This window comes from Toxotes jaculatrix, chromosome 20, assembly GCF_017976425.1.
Source record: "Toxotes jaculatrix isolate fToxJac2 chromosome 20, fToxJac2.pri, whole genome shotgun sequence".
Taxonomy (NCBI): Eukaryota; Metazoa; Chordata; class Actinopteri; family Toxotidae; genus Toxotes; species Toxotes jaculatrix.
In genome coordinates, this window is record NC_054413.1 from 1,516,587 (window position 1) to 1,537,496 (window position 20,910).

General features: G+C 43.8%; 3 protein-coding genes across 11 annotated transcripts in view; all 3 read left to right on the plus strand.

Annotated features, from left to right (window-relative positions):
• Nucleotides 1-419: 419 nt before the first annotated feature.
• acot9.1 (acyl-CoA thioesterase 9, tandem duplicate 1) lies at nt 420-10,004 on the plus strand. 4 transcript variants are annotated; one of them, XR_005896530.1, is made up of 17 exons: nt 420-558; nt 1,072-1,166; nt 1,817-1,843; nt 2,503-2,548; nt 2,733-2,903; nt 3,031-3,068; nt 3,153-3,236; nt 3,394-3,497; nt 3,649-3,722; nt 3,812-3,879; nt 3,971-4,082; nt 4,414-4,504; nt 4,698-4,783; nt 4,881-4,968; nt 5,304-5,454; nt 5,580-5,704; nt 9,973-10,004. XR_005896530.1 is itself a non-coding variant. In XM_041065736.1 (16 exons), exons 1-16 carry the CDS (start codon nt 545-547, stop codon nt 5,633-5,635), a joined length of 1,305 nt encoding a protein of 434 aa, XP_040921670.1. In that variant the 5' UTR covers nt 420-544; the 3' UTR covers nt 5,636-6,196. The 4 variants fall into 4 exon arrangements, 3 of the variants coding, with proteins under 3 accessions (XP_040921670.1, XP_040921671.1, XP_040921672.1); XM_041065736.1 differs by lacking the exon at nt 9,973-10,004 and having other exon boundaries at nt 5,580-6,196; XM_041065737.1 differs by lacking the exon at nt 9,973-10,004 and having other exon boundaries at nt 5,319-5,454; nt 5,580-6,196.
• Nucleotides 6,607-15,039, plus strand: pdha1b (pyruvate dehydrogenase E1 subunit alpha 1b). 6 transcript variants are annotated; one of them, XM_041065711.1, is made up of 13 exons: nt 6,607-6,762; nt 8,088-8,108; nt 8,781-8,936; nt 9,907-9,972; nt 10,155-10,328; nt 10,463-10,589; nt 10,696-10,787; nt 11,040-11,132; nt 11,327-11,482; nt 12,059-12,130; nt 12,296-12,363; nt 12,438-12,546; nt 13,804-15,039. In XM_041065711.1, exons 1-13 carry the CDS (start codon nt 6,703-6,705, stop codon nt 13,966-13,968), a joined length of 1,359 nt encoding a protein of 452 aa, XP_040921645.1. In that variant the 5' UTR covers nt 6,607-6,702; the 3' UTR covers nt 13,969-15,039. The 6 variants fall into 6 exon arrangements, with proteins under 6 accessions (XP_040921645.1, XP_040921648.1, XP_040921650.1 ...); XM_041065714.1 differs by having other exon boundaries at nt 8,781-8,873; XM_041065716.1 differs by lacking the exon at nt 8,781-8,936.
• Nucleotides 15,040-15,893: 854 nt separating this feature from the next.
• The window catches only part of rps6ka3b (ribosomal protein S6 kinase, polypeptide 3b), a 33,620-nt gene continuing 28,603 nt past the window's right edge, over nt 15,894-20,910 (plus strand). The window contains exons 1-2 of the mRNA XM_041065655.1: nt 15,894-16,420; nt 19,844-19,903. Coding sequence (XP_040921589.1) covers nt 16,358-16,420; nt 19,844-19,903 — 123 coding nt within the window. The 5' untranslated portion in view covers nt 15,894-16,357. The remainder of the gene's footprint in view (nt 16,421-19,843; nt 19,904-20,910) is intronic.

Below are 20,910 nucleotides of genomic sequence, written 5' to 3' on the forward strand. Positions count from 1 at the left end.
TTACTGGTGAATTAACGTGTAAACAACATGTTACTGTTGAGGCTGGTTGAGGTGAAGTTGATTTTTAACTGTTCTGTATGGGAGGATGCAACTTACAGTTATTTATGTTATTACGTTCTAACACTATAAATAAGATATTACTGTTGTATGTGAACAGCCTCTGCTCTAATATATATGAACAACGGTGATAGGATAAGTTTACTGTTGTGGCTCGAGCGGCCCGCACTGTGTCTGTGGCCAGATCTGGATTTCTCCGGTTAATCCTGTCAGCTCGCCTCTGAGTCACAGGAATAAAGCGGCAGGTTGTGAAGAGGTGCCTGACAGACTGTACGCAGGGAGCCAACGTCCCCAGTGCCCACGGAGCGTCTTGCGTCATCAGAGAGTGGGCGGGGCCTGGAAAGACAACACGGAACTCCCTCTGCCCTTATTTTTTTTTGACCGCCTGGCGCTGCGCCGCTCTGAAGAGAGAAAACCTGTCGTTTTAACAGTTCACCTGCTTTGTTTGGACACCTGAACCTTTAACTCTGTCAGACCGGACTCCACAATGCTTTCTCCGAGGTCAGTGCGATTACAAACATGGACAAAGTCAGCGTTAAATGTTAGCATGCTGACAGTCCAGCTCACTGATGCTAGTTATATGAAACAGCCGGGTAAAGTATTTGTGTCCGTGATTTCTCCCGGTGTTTTGCGGTGTTTAACGTTTTTTTTATGCTGAATGAATGAAGAAATCAGATCCACCTGGAAATAGTTAACCAGGCCCAAACAGGGTGGGGATTCACTGTATATACAGAGGGCGTGTCATGTTCATACCACCAAAAAAGTACAAAAATACTTTGAACGAAAAACTTTACTGAAATACTTAAAAAAAAACCTTATGTCTTGAAATAAGAGTGGGATGTTCATTGTTGATTTCTAATGTACTTTTTCCTACACAGTTAATAGGATGTCTAAATAAATCTGAGCCTTTTAGCTTCTGTTTAGTCACATCAGGTGATAATTAGCCATCTATGCTAACTCTGGCAGAGGTAAAGTCACTATATGATAAAATCTGTGTCCTCATGTGGGCTGCAGGCTCCTGCTGCTCCGGTCCGCTGCGTCCTTGACGGCCCGGTCGCTCTGCACAGGCGGGGTGTCAAACCGTGGCAGGGCACCGGACATGGCTGATGGTAAGATGGCAACTTTTGAAATGACCTGCAAAGAAATACCTGTACACAGATGAAGTCTTTACTAAAAGAAGAAGTTAGAAGCTGATCCTCAATGGAAACAGCTCGATATTGTTCAGAAAATGTGTTTTATTGAAACATATTTTGAGAGTTAAAAGAAATGAGATGTCAAACAAGTAACTGTTTAAATACAGAATAACTGGAAATGAGATTTTATTTACAAGTCAGAGGTCCTCGCAACTAATGATGTTTTTGTACAGCTGCTGCCTAGATATAAAATATTCTGATTATTTATTTTTTCCACATTTTGGGAACAGAAACTTGTAACCTGTATATTTTCCCTCCCTGAAGGTTGAAGGTTCAGTTTATTCATTCATTCATAAAATCAATCAGAAAGGACAGTGCTCCTATCCTGGTCGACCGACGCTGATTACAGAACAGAGGAAATAAATTCCCACAGAATAAAAAACAGATGAAGGCAACATCAAACATTATTCCACACTGAAAATGTTTATGGTCTAAGGGCTATTTTAAGGATTGGTCCACATTTCTGTTGTGACTTCTGCTGCTTTAGACAAATGAATGCAGTGATCCAGCCTTAGCTCCTGACCTTTCACCCTGCAAATTATTTGATCATGTTTGTTTCTCCACAGGAAATCCACTTTTACACGTGTCAAATGGTGTGTGTCGGTAAAACCCAGACAAATCTCAACTATCTAAGCCACCTTGTAATTCTCTTCTAATTTGCTCTAATTGTATGTTAATGCTCCATTGCATGTTTCACCACTGACTGGCCACCGCTTCTCTTTTACCTGAAGCAAACCCTGTTTCATGTACAGCAGCTTTTACTGTGCACCTGTTCTGCCTCTCGATAGGTCTGGATTTAATGTTCAAGCCAGCTAGATTCCTCTTCCTGCTCCACATTCGAGCTAAACCCTCCCTGCAGCGTTCATTGGCAGCATCTGTTAACCTTTCTTCTTCTTCCCTCTGTGCCGCTGAGCTTCAGTATTTTGTTACAGCTGGTTCCCACGTGGTAGTTGTCGCCATCTGACTGCTTCTTTTCTCTGTGTTGTTTTATACTGTCTCGATGTTTGGGCCTCAGTATGCTGCAGCCTTCAGACAATTTAAGTTTCAGATCCCCACACTTTTGCATGAGGGATCATTTAAATGTGATTATTTAAAATCTGTGAAAGATAAGTTGTGTGAAGGCTGCAGCTGTAAACAGACTCTTCTGACAGAGACAGTATGAAACATGCAGCCTGGAACTTGTGGTGCTTTCACTGCGCTGCCAAACACACAGATACACACAAGTTCTGACTGATTCTCCCGTGTTTTTCAGTGCGGAACAGGCTGAGAGAAATCGTGGGAGCTTCCACTAACTGGAGGTACTGAACCAGGAAAACATTCATTTGGTTTTGGTGGTGTGTTATTGTGTGTAATAGAGGTGTGTAAAGGTGGAATGATACCTTTTATGATGCTTTTTCCAACAACAGCACTTGATACTTACCATCAAGGAGTGTGGTGGTTTAATTAAGGCTGTTGTAATATAATTTATAATCGCCTGCACAGTGACCACCAGCAGGCCATGGCAGAGCGAGTGTCGCTGTCATCCATGTTGGCAAAGTCTCAGGACGACCTCCCGGCAAAGACGATCAAAGACAGTTACCTGGAGGTTCACCTGCCTCTGGGCTCCGAGCCGATGCTCAGGGAGAAATATCTGACCTTCCACAACACTGTCAGGTATAAACACACACACACACCAACACCAGTGTGTGGGATCTGTGCTCTGTCTCCACTCACATTACCGACGAACAACCCTAACAGAAGGTTCACGTCTGCCTCTGACTCTTTGTCCTTCTCTTTTCAGGTTTGGTCGAATCCTAGAGGACTTGGACAGTTTAGCAGGTATCATAATATACTTCTCTACTACCATTATACTCAGCCAGACACCAAACACCAGTACGTTTACTTTCCCTTTTCTCTCCTCAGTCCTCATATCTTACTCTCACACCTACAACCCGGTGCTGAAGAGGTCTCCTCTGTCTATTGTCACCGCCCTGGTGGACAAAATTGGTAAGAGTCTGTCTCATTCAGTGTAGGATCACATCACAGTTTGGTTTGTTTGGTCCTGAAAACTTTCTGGAAAGTGTCTTTGTTAATGGTCAGGTTTGAGTTACAGAGGTCATCATATTTAGATCTGTGGTTCCTCGTTTTTTTTTTCACTCGTCAGACATGAGGCAGCACATCATCTATCCTGACTGCGACATCAAGTTCACTGGTCATGTGACGTGGGTGGGACGGACATCTATTGAAGCCAAGATGCACATGTCACAGGTAGACACACTTACCTGCCTGCTTACACACACTCAGACACATACAATATAAACAATATAGAAACTCGGCAGAAAGAAGAACCAAACATCAAGAAAAGCAGATTAGCACTTAAATATAGTCTTGTAAAGGGAAACTCCTTCTCTTCCTCCAGTACCGTGACGGAGCTTATGCCCCAGTTCTGGATGCTACGTTTGTCATGGTGGCCCGAGACCCAGAGAACAAGAGGTGAGAACCTGAGCGCAGCCTGTCAGTGTGTTTAGACTCTTTCCTCATTGTTCTCGCGCTGATTTAATCTGTGCTGCTGTTTGTTTCAGGGCAGCGTTTGTAAATCCACTGAAGCCAGAAGGACCAGAGGAGGAGAAGATTTTCCAGGAAGGAGAAGGTATGGTTTGATTTTGTTACCTTGGTTAAGATAATATAATGTTTTCCTTCTTATGTCGACATTTTCCCTGTTGTTTGTTTTTGCTTTCCAGCGAATAAATCCCGCCGTGTGGAGCTGAGCACCGCGTCGTTGCTGAAGGTTGCTCCCACAAATGACGAGAGGGAGATTGTACACAGTCTGTTCCTTAACACCCTGGATACAAAGTACGCTGGACTATTATACATGCACTCGACAAGAGTTTAGTAAAATACACTCACATCATCAACCCAAAGCGGGTCTACAGCTTTCCTTATTTTTCTAAATAACCTAATTTTGTAAATTAAAGTTTGTCACAGTGCAAAGTAAGATTGAATCAAAGCTTTGTGTGTCTGCTTTATTTAACCTTAGGCTTCCCTGGTAAGGTAACTACCAGTCAGGCCACCAGGGGGTTCAGCTCCAACAATACGTGTTAACTTGTAATCATTTAAAAATGTGTTATCATAGATTATGTCGTACGTAATATTTGAACGTGTTTCGGTGTTTCCTCTCCTCCAGGACGGTCAGTTTCCGCAGCAGAGTTCTGCCTCCAAACTCGGTGTGGATGGAAGACGCCAAACTGAAAGGACTGGAGATCTGCCACCCTCAGGTGAGAGGAAGGAAGAGCTGGAAGTACAAAATAAAGGCCGAGAGGATGTTTGAGGCTACGATAGAGTGTGCATGAAGGTGCAGCTCCACCTCAGCTTTTAACATGGAAATCTGAAACATCATGATCTTGTGATTTACAGTATAAATAGTTGTGGAGCTTAAATATATTTTGTCTGTGTGTTTAATTTGACCAGGAGAGAAACATCTTCAACAGGATATTTGGAGGTTTTCTGATGAGGAAAGCCTACGAGCTGGGCTGGGCCAACGCCTGCTCCTACGGGTGAGAGAGTTTGAGAAAGATCGTCATGTTCAAAGCAAGATATCTGTTTGGTGCGAAGTTAATAACTTAGTGCCGTCCCTCCCCTGCTGCACCGCAGAGGATGTCGGCCGAGTCTGGTGGCTGTGGATGATATCCTCTTCCAGAAGCCAGTGGAGATCGGCTCCTTGCTGCTGCTCTCATCACAGGTCAGAGTGTGTGTGTGTTTGGTGTGTGTGGAGGATTTTAATGCAGGGAGGAATGGTGTATTGTAAAAGGTTAAACACTAACGGGTAGGTTTTGCTAAACCCATGCACCCATCCATTTATCTGGGGTCGGCTGGAGTCCAGAGGAGATGTGGATCTTTCCACTGTGTTCTGGTCGAACTCAGGAGTCATTACAAAGGTTCAGTTAATGTCCATGGCCAGTTGGGTCAGTTAGTGATGAGCTGTTTGTGGCAAACAGGCGGAGGAATGTATGTGTTTCTGTTTCTGTTTCTGAGTGATTGACCAACATTTTGTGTGTCTGTTGCTGTGTGTTTCAGGTGTGTTACACACAGGGGAAGTACATCCAGGTCCGAGTTCACAGCGAGGTGTTCGACCCTCTGACCCGGCAGCACAACACCACCAACGTCTTCCACTTCACCTTCATTTCAGACCGCGATGTCCCCAGCATCATCCCAAAGACGTATGGAGGTAAGCACACATACACACACACACTGACCTGAAACTAAACCTCACCTTAAACCAAGACTTCACACTAAATTGTAAAGATGTATGTTATGGGGATTTGACCTTGGTGTTTTGTGTTTATCCGACAGAGTCCATGTTGTACCTGGATGGAAAGAGACACTTTAACCAAACTGTGGAGCCCTGAGAGATCAAATCCATTTCCTGTTAAAGCCTTTCAGCGTCTGACCAATGAGGTCTAAGTGTGTGTGTGTGAGTGTATATCACTTTATATCATGCCTTACTCGTTTTTACTCATTTTTCACAGCCCACGTGGTGACTGTGTTTGAGTCCTGTTACATTATTTGTTCCGGAGGTTTGCATTTGTTGTTGTGTTTGTACCACTACAGCAGAAACACAAACACTTTTTAAAATAAATTTTTACTTTATTTACTGTTACTATAACAGTTGTAACCTGAGTTAAAGAAACCAAGTCAGCCAGTCAGTGTTTACCGAGTCTCAGCTGTCAGACTTGACCAGAGAAAATAAAGCAAAACTTTAGCTTTCTGGTCTTGTTGTAATCTCATATATTCCTGATTCACTGTGCGCACAACTTCACAGCACTGTATGTTACATTTTTATATTACACTATTGCTTGTATGCACAAAGCTACTTTACTTTGCTTTTTGTCCTGAATGTGTCAGACTGCTGCTACAGGAATGATGGTGTCAAGGTTTTGGCTCAAATGCAATAAATGAAGTCTTATTTATCTCGTTTATCTCATTATGTTTGATTTTTGGAGGATGAATGTTATAAAACATAAAGGGCTCTTATTATTATTATTATTATTATTATTATTGGAAATAGATACATAAGGAAATAAATAAACGTTTAAATACATAAAGGAACCAATATATTGGTAAATTTAAAACCTCGTGTATAACTAAATGTAGAAATAGACCCGTATTCATCGAAAATGCTGATATTCAGGTCCCAAAGCTTCATTTTCTGTTTTGCTAAAGGAAATAAAACTTTAACTTATATTTTCTTTTCTTGATTTTCAGAGTTTTTTTTTTTAACAAAATAAAAATTTAACGTGGGAAAAAAAACCGGTTTATATCTACGCGGCTATAAAAGCTTCGCGGAACCAATGCTGGGTTCAGCCAGCGCTCTCCGGGCTCATTTCGCGGACGGACACTAACAAAGGATTTAGCAGCTAGCTGCTTAAAATATCCGCTATTTAATCCTTTCAGATTCCGGTCGTCGCACAGTAGCATGCAAAATATGATAACCATCATCTCTAACGCTCTTTGTCGGATCACCGGCAGGAATGTGGTGAGTGGTCCGGGGTCGACGTCGAACCGGAGGCCGTTTCTGAGCCGAGCTGGTCTCTGCTAACCCCTGGTTAGCCTGGAAATGTTCGCCATGGGGCTGACCTTGTGAACGGCTAACATTAGCATATTCGTGGCCAGTTTAACTCTTGCTTTGCTCGTTAAAGTTGATTTAAATGGCTGTGGTCAGATATATAATGTTCGAGCTCGCATATCGTTGAGTGGTGTAACGGCAGAATGCAGTGTGTGCACGGGTAAACGCGGTGGGAATGTCGGAGAAGTCGACTTTCATCTTTCTCTTGTTTGTTTCTAACCGTAAACGTGCTCTTGTATTTGTGCCTGGTTGTGTTGGTTTGCCTTCCTCTAACAGAAAAAACAGCTTTAACTGCTATAGATGCACTGATGTGATCCTTACTGGCCAATATCGGCTTTAAAGTGCAGCACAGTTACCAACACTGTGACTTTAACTTTTACGAACAAGGTTTAACTTGGTTTCCACGTGTTAGTTCAGTTTAAATGATTAAACAGACACTAGATTTCATATGTAAAAAATGAATTGAAAAATTGAATTCAACTTCAGTTCAAAATTTTATCGAGCACAGGACCCACCAACATGATAAGAGCCTTGAGGAGATCTTGTGATCCTGAGGCCCTTGTGTGAAAATCCAGTCTCAGCAGCTTCGTTATGTCGGCTGATCCTGTGCTTACACGGTACGTGTGGGGTCAGTGGAGCCTGATCGCTGTAAATACAGAAAACAGAGTGAATCAGAAGCCATTTTGAGCCTTGTTGGTTTTTACTAATTTGCTGTAGGAGAGCAGAAGACAATGAACAGAGAAAGTGTGTCAGTCAATCAGCAGGTGTATGTGGATAAACAGCAGATACTGGTTTCAGTGAAAACACATCAGTGCATCTATGTTCTCTGTGCTTGATTATGCTTCAGTAGCAAAAAGCCACAGCACTGACAGCAGCATGTTGAGTCTGTGCTGTGTCTGTGACAGCAGGGTCTCCACTGGCTTTGGAAATAGATTACCACACAAGTTTTTTAAAAATTGATTTTTTTCAATATTATGTTTGAATCTAAGCACAAACCATTTTTTTTGTTAACATTACCTTTTTGTGAATTTTCAGAGTCGAGACACTCTGTTTCCAAGTGACCGTAGGAACCCTGCTGTTTTTCCGCTTGGCGTTGAACAAGCTGTCACTCTCTCCTTCCTGCTTCCAGCCCCTGTCGATTGTCACTCTCGCACACATGCAGAGACTCACAACGATCCCTATTTATTTCTTGCTTCTCTCCCTCCTCTCCCACTTCCCCGTCGCCTGAACCCTAGGGAGCCCAAACAGTGTCCGAGGTAAGCAGCTCGTCTCTGTGCCGATGTTTGTCTGTAGGCCCGGTCCTACGCTTCCTTCCCTCTGCAGTGATGTCGTTTCCTTAGGAGCTTTTGTAAAGTGCTTTTCTAAAGTGCTTCTAAACTGGAAAAAGATGTACAGCTGAAACAGGTCCCCATAAATAACAGTAGATCTTAAAATGCTGTTCCTCTTCACAGGATTCATCCATCGCACTGTGAGAGAGGAACAGTCGGTTTTACTGTCTGTCATTTTTAGTTTTTGAATTTTGTGTAAAAGTCCATGCCAAACTCAAATTTTGTGTGTTTTATTTTTTTACCCACTGAATTTATTATTATAATCTCTGTGTAAGTCTGTGAGAGCACAGTTCAGCCTTGTTACCTGCATCCTAGTAATATTTCTTAGTAGCACAACATCTAGCCACAGTTTGAGTTTTACTGATCAGTCATTTTAGTATTAAAAATACTAAAATGTTGTGCCAGTCCTGAAGTATCAGCTGAAGTGTAGAAACTGTTGGGCTGCTGCCAGACTCCGTGTGTTAGTCTCCAGAAGCCAGAAGTCCTCATGTTTGTGTCCGTTCTCCATTTAGCTGCTGCTTCTGCTGTTTTCACCTGTAGCCTCTGTAGAGCTCATCTGGCTGTGCTCTGGTCTGATTGGTTGGCTCCTGTGTTCCCCAGTTGCTGATTGACCTGTCAGAGTACGTCAATCTAACCTCGCCGGCGGCGCCCGCCTTGGCACAGACCCAGCGGCAACCACCCAAACCACCACCAGTCAGTACTAGAGCATCTGTCGCACAGTTAGTTAGCTGCCAGACTGACCCACTAGACACACCAGTAAGAACACCAGTAGCATCCTCCATGTCTGCCTGATCACTAACGGGACTGGGAAAGAAACGTAACTGGGTTCTTGTCTCTTTCTTGTTCTTTATTTTCTCCTGAGAAATGAATGAAATGACTAACTGAAGACGTTAGACGAGGGAGGTTCAGGGCCTTTCTTTTTAAACAGGTGATCACAGATGCATGTGTTTTCTTTTAAGCATAGATATTTCACACATTAACTGTAAAACCAACCTAACAATTATTTTCATGTCTATAAACTTGTCTTGTGTTTTTGATTAATCGATTAATTGTTTGATCTGTTAAAGTAAGAAAATACTTTGGAGAAGATTTTTTTTTTTTCATGCTCGTTTTGTCAGAAAACACAAATCGATTTGGTTTAAAAAGATAAAACAGAAACGGCAGCAAATGTGAGAGGCTGCAGTCAGAAATGACTTAAACAATTGATCGATCATCAGAATTTATCAACAGTTTCTCTGTCTATCAACCGTCTTCCACTGCTGTGCATTATTTTAGGAAAAAATCTTTGTTCAAATAAAACATAAAAATTACATTTTTAAGGGGATGTTGTTTTAAAATGTGTTTATTAGAGATTTGTGATAACGGATCCAACAATAGTCCCGGTCCAAACCTAAACCAGTGATGATGTGGTTCATGGTTGGTGACCCATTCACAGCACTGTGTTGGGTTAAAGTGGCAGGTACACTGAGGACCCCCTTCCTGTTACTGGTCTCCATATGTCCCAGTTGTAGTTGCAGTCCAGCTTTAACCACCAAACCTGATCCCTTTCCTCTCTGCATCCACTAACCCTGCAGCTGCTGTGAAGAGGAGGGCGACCCTCACGCTGTCTGTGTGGAAGACTTTAAGTTGTCTTCATGATGCTGCTGCGATTTTTTTTTTTTTTTTTTTTTTTTTTTAACCACACGTGTGCTTGAATAAAGGTTTTGTGTGTCCTCTTGTCTACCAGGGTGCCAGAGTCGTGGTCTCCCGCTCCTTCGCTGACTTCACCCCTCAGGCGACCTTTGACATCAAGGTGTGTGTGTGTGTGTGAGTTTCTATCAGTTTGTTTTTAATGCACATTTTTAATTGCGGATAAGAAGCAGGTAACCATCACCTGTCTGATCTGTACTCGTTCAGTCAGGTCAGTTAGCCTTCTCAGACTCTTGTGTGTGTATATTTATAGTTAGTTAATTTCCTCCCTGTCCTGCTCTGTAGAAATGCGACCTGCACCGTCTGGAGGATGGTCCTCCGGTGAAGGCGGAGCTGACTCGGGAGCAGGGCCTGCAGTATTACCGCACCATGCAGACTGTGAGACGCATGGAGCTCAAAGCTGACCAGCTGTACAAACAGAAGATCATCAGAGGCTTCTGTCACCTGTATGATGGACAGGTACAGACACGCACGTTGCCTTGTTCACACTTAACCTGCGAGGAAACACCTTTCATTCTGACATGAAAATCACATGGTTTTATTTCTGTATACATGTACCAGGTTTACATTAAGCAGGTTTTCTTCTCCCACAGGAAGCTTGTGCTGCAGGCATCGAGGCAGCCATCAACCCCTCTGATCATCTGATCACAGCTTACCGCGCCCACGGATACACGTACACCCGCGGCGTGTCCGTTAAAGAGATCCTGGCGGAGCTCACAGGTGAGGGAGTGGTTGCCAGACCTGAATTTGTGTGGCTTAATCGTACCTTTGCATACCTGAGGCGGTTTCAGGTTTCGCCCCCTCACGTTCCTTCGTTCCTCCTCAGGTCGTAAAGGCGGTGTGGCCAAAGGCAAAGGAGGTTCCATGCACATGTACGCCCCGCATTTCTATGGCGGCAACGGCATCGTGGGAGCACAGGTGGGCACCATACGCATGCACACGCCGAAGAAACATCTACCGAATAAAACAGAATAGAAAAGAACTTTATTATTGTGGAGTGAAACATTATCCTCATAAAGGCAGCGTGAGCTGTCCTGGTTTTATTTTTCCTCGTCAGGCCTGAGAGTTCGTTATTGATTGGTTCTGTAATTAATTCATTATTCAATCAGTCATCAACAAGCCCATAATGAACCCAGTTCTCCTAAATGACTCCGCTGTGAAATTGTCCAGGTTCCTTTGGGAGCCGGCATCGCTCTGGCCTGCCAGTACCAAGGCAACAATCAGGTCTGTGTCACGCTCTACGGAGACGGAGCAGCCAATCAGGTACGAGGCAGAAACAGCCACTGACCAGAGAGAAGGGACATTGCTTTAAATTCTATTTTTATCTATTATTTTATTATCTAATTGTATTTTTTAATGTGTCGTGATTCCTCCATATTTTAAATCTCTGACACTTACAGTGATAAAGTGTTCACATGGTTACTTTGCTCCACTCCTGTCCTCTCCGGATCAACCAGGGCCAGCTCTTTGAGTCTTTCAACATGGCCGCCCTGTGGAAGCTGCCGTGCATTTTCATCTGCGAGAACAACAAGTACGGCATGGGGACGTCGGTGGAGAGAGCGTCTGCCAGCACCGACTACTACAAGAGAGGAGACTTCATACCAGGAATCAGAGTGAGACAGGAACACATCACGACACACACACACACACGAAGCTGCTGAGACACTCACTGCTGTCCTCAGCTTACATGATGTCGCACACGGTTAAACACAGGGGTCTTGGGCGGTAGCTGCAGTGTGTGCGTCGGCCGTGTGCTGCAGCTGGCCTGTATGGACCTAGACTATAACAGGAGGCGGCTGACGGTCCTTCCTGGCAGTTGCAGGTGTGAGCATGCATACAGCTGTCTGATGCTCATGTATGATACTGCACACAGACCATTCACAGGGAAACCGAGGCGAGCTGCAGGACCAGAGCTCGAGCTGCACGGCTAATTGTTTTACTCCTGACTGGAAAGACAATAATGATCAATCGATCTTAGTCTGAATGATTTGGGGAAACAGAATTATTGTACTACATCTTCGTTTAGGTGTTCCTAATGGAGTCCATTTGTTTCACTCAGTAAAATAAACAAGTGCGTGATGCAGCTCCAGCAGCTGGTTCTGAACTGAGAGGCTGCTCATTTGTTATGAAGCTTAATGGCTCCAGTATCGATTTTTTTTTTTCCTCTTCCTCCTCTTTTCTGCTCGTAGGTTGACGGGATGGATGTCCTGTGTGTCAGGGAGGCCGCCAAGTTTGCCGCCGATCACTGCAGAGCTGGAAAGGTGAGACTCTGTGACGGTAAAGCCGGACTCTGCAGCGGTGGATCAGCTTATCAGAAAACATCCTCCCCAGAAAACTTCCAGGACACACCCTGAATCTGCCAATGGCATTTATTTTACACATCCCATAATTTACCTGTAATAAATGTGACCTGTTGTGTGTTTCAGGGTCCCATTATAATGGAGCTGCAGACCTACCGCTACCATGGGCACAGCATGAGTGACCCGGGAGTCAGGTGAGTTTTCTCGGCTCCGTCCACAGTAGTTTTCTGTCGCTGGTTTATTTAATCTGTCACGTGACCTCCTGCAGCTACCGCACGCGTGAGGAGATCCAGGAGGTTCGCAGCAAGAGCGACCCCATCTCCATGCTGAAAGAGCGCATGCTCAGCAACAACATGGCGTCTGCAGAGGAGTTCAAGGTGAGCGCTCACTGCTCGTACAGTCAAACCTACAGCCCACCCAACAACCTGCAGTGAAAGCTGTTAGGGTCCTTTTACAAGCGTGAGAGAAACGTGGGAAAATAAATGAGACATGTCCACCGACGTCCACCGACGACCAGACAAAATTCAGACACAAATTTAGAACAGAATTTTCATAGCGATGCCTTTAACCAGCTGAGCCTGGATTATCTGCTGCTTCTGGTGTCTGAGTTTAAACTCTGGGCCTGTCCCGACTCTCACACTGGGCGTTCACTTACCGCAAGGCAGTAGGCAAGTGTGTCCCACGTTGGAAAAATGCCACTACACCGTGCACTTTACCCACACAGAGCAGTTTCAGTAGCCTGCACCCTCCTCTTCCTATTATTATTATTAGTAATTATTTTTCTGCCTCTAAACATAATATTGTGTTGATCCTATTTAAATTATGTGGAAATCAAACCAACAGAACATCAGAGCTCCACACAGCCAAGCGTTTGCGTGAGACAGTGGGTGCTTGACTGCTAACGAATAACCAAAGTGTGGGTATTGAGACAGACCCACGTCCTTAAACCCCCATGATGTGCATTTACTGGTGCTGTGTTACGCTTCATTTCATGTGTGACAGCACAGTGTGAAGGTGCTGGGACTTAACTGGAGAAAAGTCACAAGCTGAAGTCGGAGAAGACGAAGGTCACAGGTTGAAAATGTGTTTTGTCTGCGCACATTCGTCGCCCTGGCCGAGTAATCTGATGATAAAATGGATTCGGCGGTGACCTGGAAATGACCTCTGTGTGCCGAGGTTCAGCTTACAGTTGTGGAAACTGTGCTCTTTCCTTTTCTGGTTTAAAAAGAAAGAAAGAGAGAAAAAAAAAAAGCCGCATCAGGATTTCTTCAGAAAATGTTTGTGGAGGATGTTGTGTTCAGTGGTTGAGATATTCTCAGACCTGACGTGTATGGAAATGCTGAACCACAGATGCACCTACACATTTGTACATACACATATCTGACTTGATGTTTCTTTTTTTGCCTCTATAATATAATATAATAGTAAATCTGTTTAGTTAACACTTAATTTTTTACTGACGAACTTTGTAGATGTGCTTTGTTTGTGCTTAAATCCAACCACAGACGAGTCAGCAGCTCCTCCTCTGACCTTTCTTCTCACTTGTTTAGATGAGGTTTTGATCGAGGGGAAGAAAAACCCACAGTGTTTGTATAGTTGGATGAATTGACACACATTTATCTCTCTCCCGTCAGGTAATTGACATCGAGATCCGAAAGGAGGTGGAGGACGCGGCTCAGTTTGCCACGTCAGACCCAGAGCCGCCGCTGGAGGAGCTGTGCAACCACATCTTCTGCAACGACACGCCGCTGGAGGTCCGCGGGACGCACCCCTGGGCCAAACTCAAGTCCATCAGCTAGAAACAAATACACACACATATATACACACACCAATCTTTGAACCTTCAAAGGTAGAGTGTCCTCTCTAGTACTAAACAAAGCCCCTTCACTGCACCAGAAACGTTCAGCACCTCCTTTCTCAACTTTAGATCTCAGCGTTCTGCACCTTAATGGGACTCAGCTTTGACCTGTTATTTATTTATAGTTTTATATAGAATTATTTAAGATTCTCTGTTTGTCTGTATGTTTAATCTGCTCGATCCTGCCGTGCGTCTGACCAGTCTGTGGACGTTGCACTATCATCATGACAGAGAGGTTTGACAGTGAGAACGCGACTGTGTGAGAAGATGAGCCATTCCTCTGAGTGCACTGTGTGCACTTTACAGGCGACTTTACAGGTTTGAAATCCTGCAGAGCTGCACAATATACGCACAAAAGTCAGGTTTCACATTTTAAACTTTGTTTTCCCAGTGTGGTGGTGTTCCCTCCATGTTTATCCAGCATTTTTTAAGCTTTTAAATGTTCAGAAACATGTCTGAAAGTCTCCTTCCTCCAGGAAATCACTTACAGCCTCTGAGATACTCTGTTGAAGTGTAATGTCACCGTTTCTTTAAACAGTCACTTGCTGAGTTTTTTGGACTCTTTCTCAGAGTGAAACCATCTTTTAAAACACACTACAGGGCGAGATGAGCCATGACTTTAAACGTATGTATGTGTATTTATTGAGTTAAAAGAATTTACGGTGTGATGTGAGTTTTAAAACAATTAAGGTCATCCAATATTTTAACCAGTAATGGTGGCAAATCAGGAAACAACTGACCTGAACCTCCAAACATTAATCAGAACCTGATCGACCCAGAACGATCTCTATCTCCAGTCTATTTGTTGGATATTAAAAAAAAAAGGAAACTTAAGTTTGGAAGAATCCAGAAGCAGCTGGATTTTCTGTTCCTCGTTTCAGGTTCTTCATAACAAAGTTTACTGTTACCGACCATGAAGCTTTCCTTTTACTGTCTCTGTGCATGTTGAACTGAGAGATTGTACGTCCAGTGTTTGGCTGTAAAATAAACGCATTAAAAAGAGTGAGTAGAGATAAAATATTTGTTTCTGGTGTCTTTGTTTCTTATATTCTTATCAGCAGGCTGTGAAACAAATGCAAAATGAACATGATTGTGTGACATTCAGGTTCTCATGTGGGTTTTAGCTCCACTAACAGCTGACATTGAACCATCATCAATAATATTGTTAATAAAGAAACATGTGAGTATGAAGTAATGTGATTTTGGTGATGATAATATTGCCAAATATTTAACCAAAAGCTGTGTATTAAACAATCTGAGTTCTGTTTCCTCCTCCTGCCACTAGGTGTCGCTACCAGGCTACATTTTCTTCTATTTTTTTATTTATCCACTGTCATGGAAACCAAACAGACCAGAATATAAACTGCACCTCGATCCCATGGGACCTTTCATCAATCTCATAATTTAAAAGCAGTGAATGAAAACACACGGTGACAGGCAGTGTGTGTCTTCCTTTGTGTGACTTTGTGGTTATTTTAGTTCTTTAGAAGAAGAAATGTTCAGAGCCACATTTCACAACAAGCGCGTTTCCTTTGGTTTGTGTGTGTGTTTGACAAAGATTATGCAAGACACTGTTTCATCAGTAACTACAAGAAATACAGGTTTTGAATTTTTGAATTTATTTTATATTGTATTGTTCATTGTTCATCATTATTCATCCTTGTTCATTGGTATTTTTCTGCTTATTTTTCGTCATAAATTCCGAATCGCTGGTGAATCTTGTCGTGTCTCATCTCTATCAATAGAAACGGATAAAAAGCCAAAGTAGATGTAAAGTTTACTTTTCTTATTACCTAAGGATGCCGCCTCCTGACGTGACGCAGGCGTGACGCGGCGGCCTGACGGACAGGTAAGCCGACACCGGCCGCCATATTGGGAAACAACGGAAATGAGAAAGGGGGAGAGGGAGAGAGAGAGAGAGAGAGAGGAGCAGATAGAGAGATAACTGTGTGTGTGTGTTGAGTCAATCAGTTTCCGAAAAAGGGCGTCCTCCTCTGCCTTTTCTCATGTTTGTCTCTCCGGAGGAAGGGGCGGTCTGAGCGCCACAGCAGATCCGTGTTCGCTCCGCTCTGCTCGGTCGGCTCGGCTGCGTCGGTCGGTTGGTGCTCCGCGGCGGTTCGGTTCTAGCTGACAGACCCGGGACAAGAGAGAGAGAGAGAGAGAGAGAGAGAGAGAGGAGCTCAAAAACATTTAAAGAAAGAAAAGAGAAGAGGAAAAGAAAGGAAAGAGGTGGGACTGAAAGAGTCGACCGAGGGAGGAACCGGAGCAGAAAAGAGGAATAAAAAAAGAAGAAGAAGAAGAAAGAAAAGTAGAGGGGGAAGACGGGAAAGATGCCCCTGGCTCAGCTGGCAGACCCCTGGCAGAAGATGCCGGTGGGGGGGACGGCAGGAGAGGTGAGACGGTCGTACTAACACACCGGGGGACACACTTTGACCGACAGATGAGTGACTTTGACTGGGGCAGCAGCAGCACAGGACACAGACACAAACACATCACAGTGGATGGAAAACGATGCTAAACTCAGCTTAAAGTCAGAGTGAGACAATGACTGAGCGCAGCAGCTTCTCTAAAAACTGCTGCAGACACACACAATATCATCAAAGTTCATTATAAAGCATCAGAGGAGCTCTCTGAGCACACACACTGACTGTAACACACTGTGTAGAAGGATTAAATTAGCAGCACAGGACACACACACACTGTGAAGTACGAAATATGTGCTGCACACCTGTATAGGAGCGTGGTATCTGTGCTAAAGTGCTAAATTATTAGATTGTAAATGTGGTAAAGTAGAAAAACGTGACACTGTGGTTAATGTTAGTAGATTAGATCATTGTCTATCGGAGCTGCTAACCCTTTAAACTAGTTTAAGTGGGTGTCACACACTTTCAGGTGTGTGTCATGTTACACACTCATGTAAAAGTAAAGGATAAGTTCATTTTAGTCCAAAACAAAATGTGCAGCAGTTCTCTAAAAAGAAAACTTCACTCTCAGCTCAAGTCACTTCTGTGTGACTCGCTTTAAGTCAGCCAAAAAACCTTCAGACTGTAGTTGCACAAATAAGGTAACGTTTGACATTTTTGCCTTAAAAATCAATTAGACAATGACCCACGTTTCAAAATTGTACATTTCTTATTGATTTATTAGTCAATCTACCAATCGATCAATCATTTCGACTTTAAAAAACTGAGAACAGTTTGTTGGCAGTAAATCAGTCGCTGCAGGTCAGTCAGGAAACGTCTGGTGCAGAAAGCAAAAGCACTTTTAGTGGTTGTGATTTGTTGTGATTTATTTTTCAGAGTGGGATTCATCCCATGTGAAAGGTCTTTGTCTCCAACACTGAGATACAAGACTGAAACAAAAACAGCTCCTGTGTGTGTGTGTGTGTGTGTGTGTGTGTGTGTGTGTGTGTGTGTGTGTGTGTGTGTGTGTGTATGTGTGTGTGTGTGTGTGTGTGTGTGTGTGTGTGTGTGATTTTTTTCCAGTTCTTCCTTCCTACAAGTTTTTGAATCTTGATAAAGATCAGGAGGCGGTGCCACTGCAAACGCATGATTCAGGAAGAGCTTACGTCTTACGTGTGTGTTGTGTGTGTCTCTGTGTGTGTGTGTGTGTCTCTGTGTGTGTGTGTGTGTGTGTCTCTGTGTGTATGCCCATTTCCTGTATGAGGTGTCACAAAGGCTGCATGGAGAAATGGCTCTGTGTGTGTGTGTGTCTGTAGGCAGGTTGTGAATAATCAAACTTGATTCACAATAGACCTCAAACACAAAAATGCACTGAGTCACCGCAGCCAGCTTCTCTTTTTCTGTCTGGCCTCCTGACAAGCTCGTACCTGCTCGCAGTGTTCCCACACCGCCTCTTTTCTCTTCGCTGTCAAGCAGACAGGAACGTGCTGACACGCCGCTCGATGAAACTGACCTTTGACCCCCGTGTTACACCTCTAAGCCCTTTGACGTGCAGCGATGTGTCTGATGGCACAGTGTAAGCTGTCACACCGGCTTTTCTAGGCCACCATGGAACAAAGCAAACACACACACACACTCACGCACACACACACACACACACACACAAAGGAGTGAGTGGTGCTGTTGTGGAATGAAGCAGAGATGCTACTGGAGGATTTTTGCCCTAAAGACAAGATCATTCAACACACACACACACACACACAGAGCAGAGAGGGGCGAACAAAGATGAGTGTGAATGAAGATGGCTGCAGCGATGAATGTGCACTCTGCACACACAGATGTTTTCTTACTACATTAGTGCGTTAGTACATTAGAAAGCTAAAAATAAAAAATTTAAGAAAATGTCCTTTAAGGCTGCAGCTGATTCTAATTTCATTATCAATGAAGTGTTTTGTCTGAAAATGATAAAAATAGAGACTGATGAAATAGCAGCTGATTGCTAATCGTTTTAGCTCTAACCTGAATATCACAATAAAAATCACAACGAGCTGAATGTGTGGTTATTAATTCATTGATCGGTTATTTACTTCTGTGAAAACAGACCCGTGTAACTGATTAATGAGGCGGTTTACAAGGAAAAACACCAACCAGAAGTTTCTGGTTTAAGGCACCGGAGCGTGAAGGCTTTTCTCTTCATCTGTCATCGGCCTCTGGGAAACCTGTCAACCTGTGCTCAGTTTGTTTCAGCAAAGAACCAAAGACTGATTTGGGGACTTTATTATTTTTTTTATTGGAACACAGTCGCTCCGTATTCACTAATAAATAGTTTCTAATTAAACCTGTTCACAGTCACGTCGGTGAATCATAGTGACTCACCTGCACATTGTTCCTGTCGTGTCGTGTTTTAGGTGAATTTTTCAGAATTGTGTTCAGGTGCACGGTGCTGACTTTCCTCAGTGCTTTGTCCCAGTGTCGCCAGGCTTTGAAAACCTCTGCATCGGGGACGAGCTGCACGGTTTTTATTTGTGCATCAGACTCTGAACTCCTTCACTGAGAGAGAAAAACCAGAGCTTTTCCCTTTTCCTCTCCATCTACAGTTCTGTCCTCTCTGTCACCTTCCATCTCTGCATGTTTCTTCCTCTCTTTCATCATAATCCATCACTCTCTCTGTCTGCTCTCCATCTCCTCTGTGATCATTCTCCCTTTTCTCTTTTCTCCTCTCTCCCTCTCCTCTCAGGCTTATCCTCCCGGCTCCGTACTTACCGGCAAAGTAAATAATCACCATAATCGCTTTTATTGTTATTATTGTTTTTGTCAGGCAGTAGTATCAGTGCTATCAGTGTCTGAATCACAGCTGTTGTTCCAGCAGGGCAGCAGACAGGCTGCTAATCTGCCTTACGTAATGCTAATTCATATCTGTTGTTTTTGCTTTTTCCTCTTGGCCCAGCAGACGAGGTCGAAGCGGTCCGACTTTGGTGGCCTCCTCGCTGATTAAGCTCACGCTGCGACCGTCTGAGGACTTTAAAAAAAAATCTTTTTTCAGCTCTTTAGTTTTAATTCAAACTCTGGTTTGATTCCTCTGTCGCAGGGAGCAGGAAGGAAATGATGATGAGAGGGTTTCAGAATAAAAGACACCCACTCTTTGAGCGGCCGGCTTCACCTCTGATTGTTCGGCGCCTTAGATCAAAACAAGCAAGTTACTGTAGGCAGCACAGTCCCTGATGTGAGGTGTGTACCTATTAATGTGAACAGTGACTTCACTGATGGGTGAGCTGTCTGAAATAAGCCTGTACAGTAGGTGTCTGTATTTGCAGTGATATGCATACGGTTATCATGCAGGTGAACCTGTTTCTGCTAACATGTCACCACTGTGTGTTAATGTGTGTGTCTGTGTGTGTCTGTGTGTGATTACAGGATGGTCACCACGATCCTGAGGACTCCGTGGGCGAGGACGACTCGATGCCCGCCTGCACCGTAAGTCCAGCTCCCGCTCTGGGTTTCATGTTCACGTCAGACTGTGTTTGGAGGTTTGTGTTGGCGTGGCCGGACGTGTGATGGGCTTCAGCTGTAAACACAGCCAACACTCTGTTTGTACTCACAACAGCGTAACACTCGGAGCTCGCTGATGACAGCTGTGTGTGTGTGTGCGTGATGTGTAGTCCTGAGTCTGACCGGCTGCTATTGACGAGTACACGGCTCTTCCGGTCATTTGTACATCAACACGTGTGCGACCTTGTGTGTGTGTGTGTCTGTGAGTTTCAGTCGCACAAAGCAGAGTTTTGCTCTCAGATAATTTATCCGCTGTTTGAGAAAACCGACGCCTACTCCTGCAGGATAATTGCTGGTATGAAAGTGAAGCTCAGTCTGGCTCACTATTAAAGTCATGAGTCATCTTCAAGCACAGAAATCCTCCCTCAGATTCTCTGCGCTGCTCGATATCATCATTTATTTGTGATGTTCATCGTATCCCTGGAGTTATTTTTGGATTAGATGTTGTTCTTTACTCTCACGGTAAACCCAGGTTCCCTCAGCTTCCGTCACACACGTCTTCTTCAGCCGCTGCAAACAGATTCTAACTCTGTTCTGATAGTTTTGTTTTTGGAAAAATGACAAAATGAAGTGTATGTTAAAGCGCGCGTGGTGCTGATGGCCCCCTTTTTGTTATATATTCATTTTGATGAGTTATTTCCACTGCTGTGTCAGACCCGTGGCTGTCTGTGTGCGAGTGCTGGTGGACACTGGTGCCTTCTGCATCTGACTGATCGATCAGTCAACAAATCGTTTCGGCCTCTGCTGGGATTTCTGTCTGCCGAGGACAGGACGCTCAACGACCGCTTTAACGTTTCTGTTTTAATAATAATCAGAAAAATGTTTTTTCTTATGTAATATATATGAAAAGAGATTATTTACAGTATTGCACGTGGGATGTACTAAAACAGAAATGTAGTAGCATGGAAATCTCCAGCGTGAGAACAGATGTG

Excerpts from the sequence above, each read along its gene's own strand:
- acot9.1 (XM_041065736.1), top strand. Across the intron at positions 1,844-2,502 it reads ACTTTTACACGTGTCAAATG|TGCGGAACAGGCTGAGAGAA; the intron begins GTGTGTGTCGGT and ends CGTGTTTTTCAG. Across the intron at positions 3,237-3,393 it reads CGCCCTGGTGGACAAAATTG|ACATGAGGCAGCACATCATC; the intron begins GTAAGAGTCTGT and ends TTCACTCGTCAG.
- pdha1b (XM_041065711.1), top strand. The coding sequence starts at position 6,703 with ATGCAAAATATGATAACCATCATCTCTAACGCTCTTTGTCGGATCACC. Across the intron at positions 10,590-10,695 it reads GATCCTGGCGGAGCTCACAG|GTCGTAAAGGCGGTGTGGCC; the intron begins GTGAGGGAGTGG and ends GTTCCTCCTCAG. Across the intron at positions 11,133-11,326 it reads GAGACGGAGCAGCCAATCAG|GGCCAGCTCTTTGAGTCTTT; the intron begins GTACGAGGCAGA and ends CGGATCAACCAG.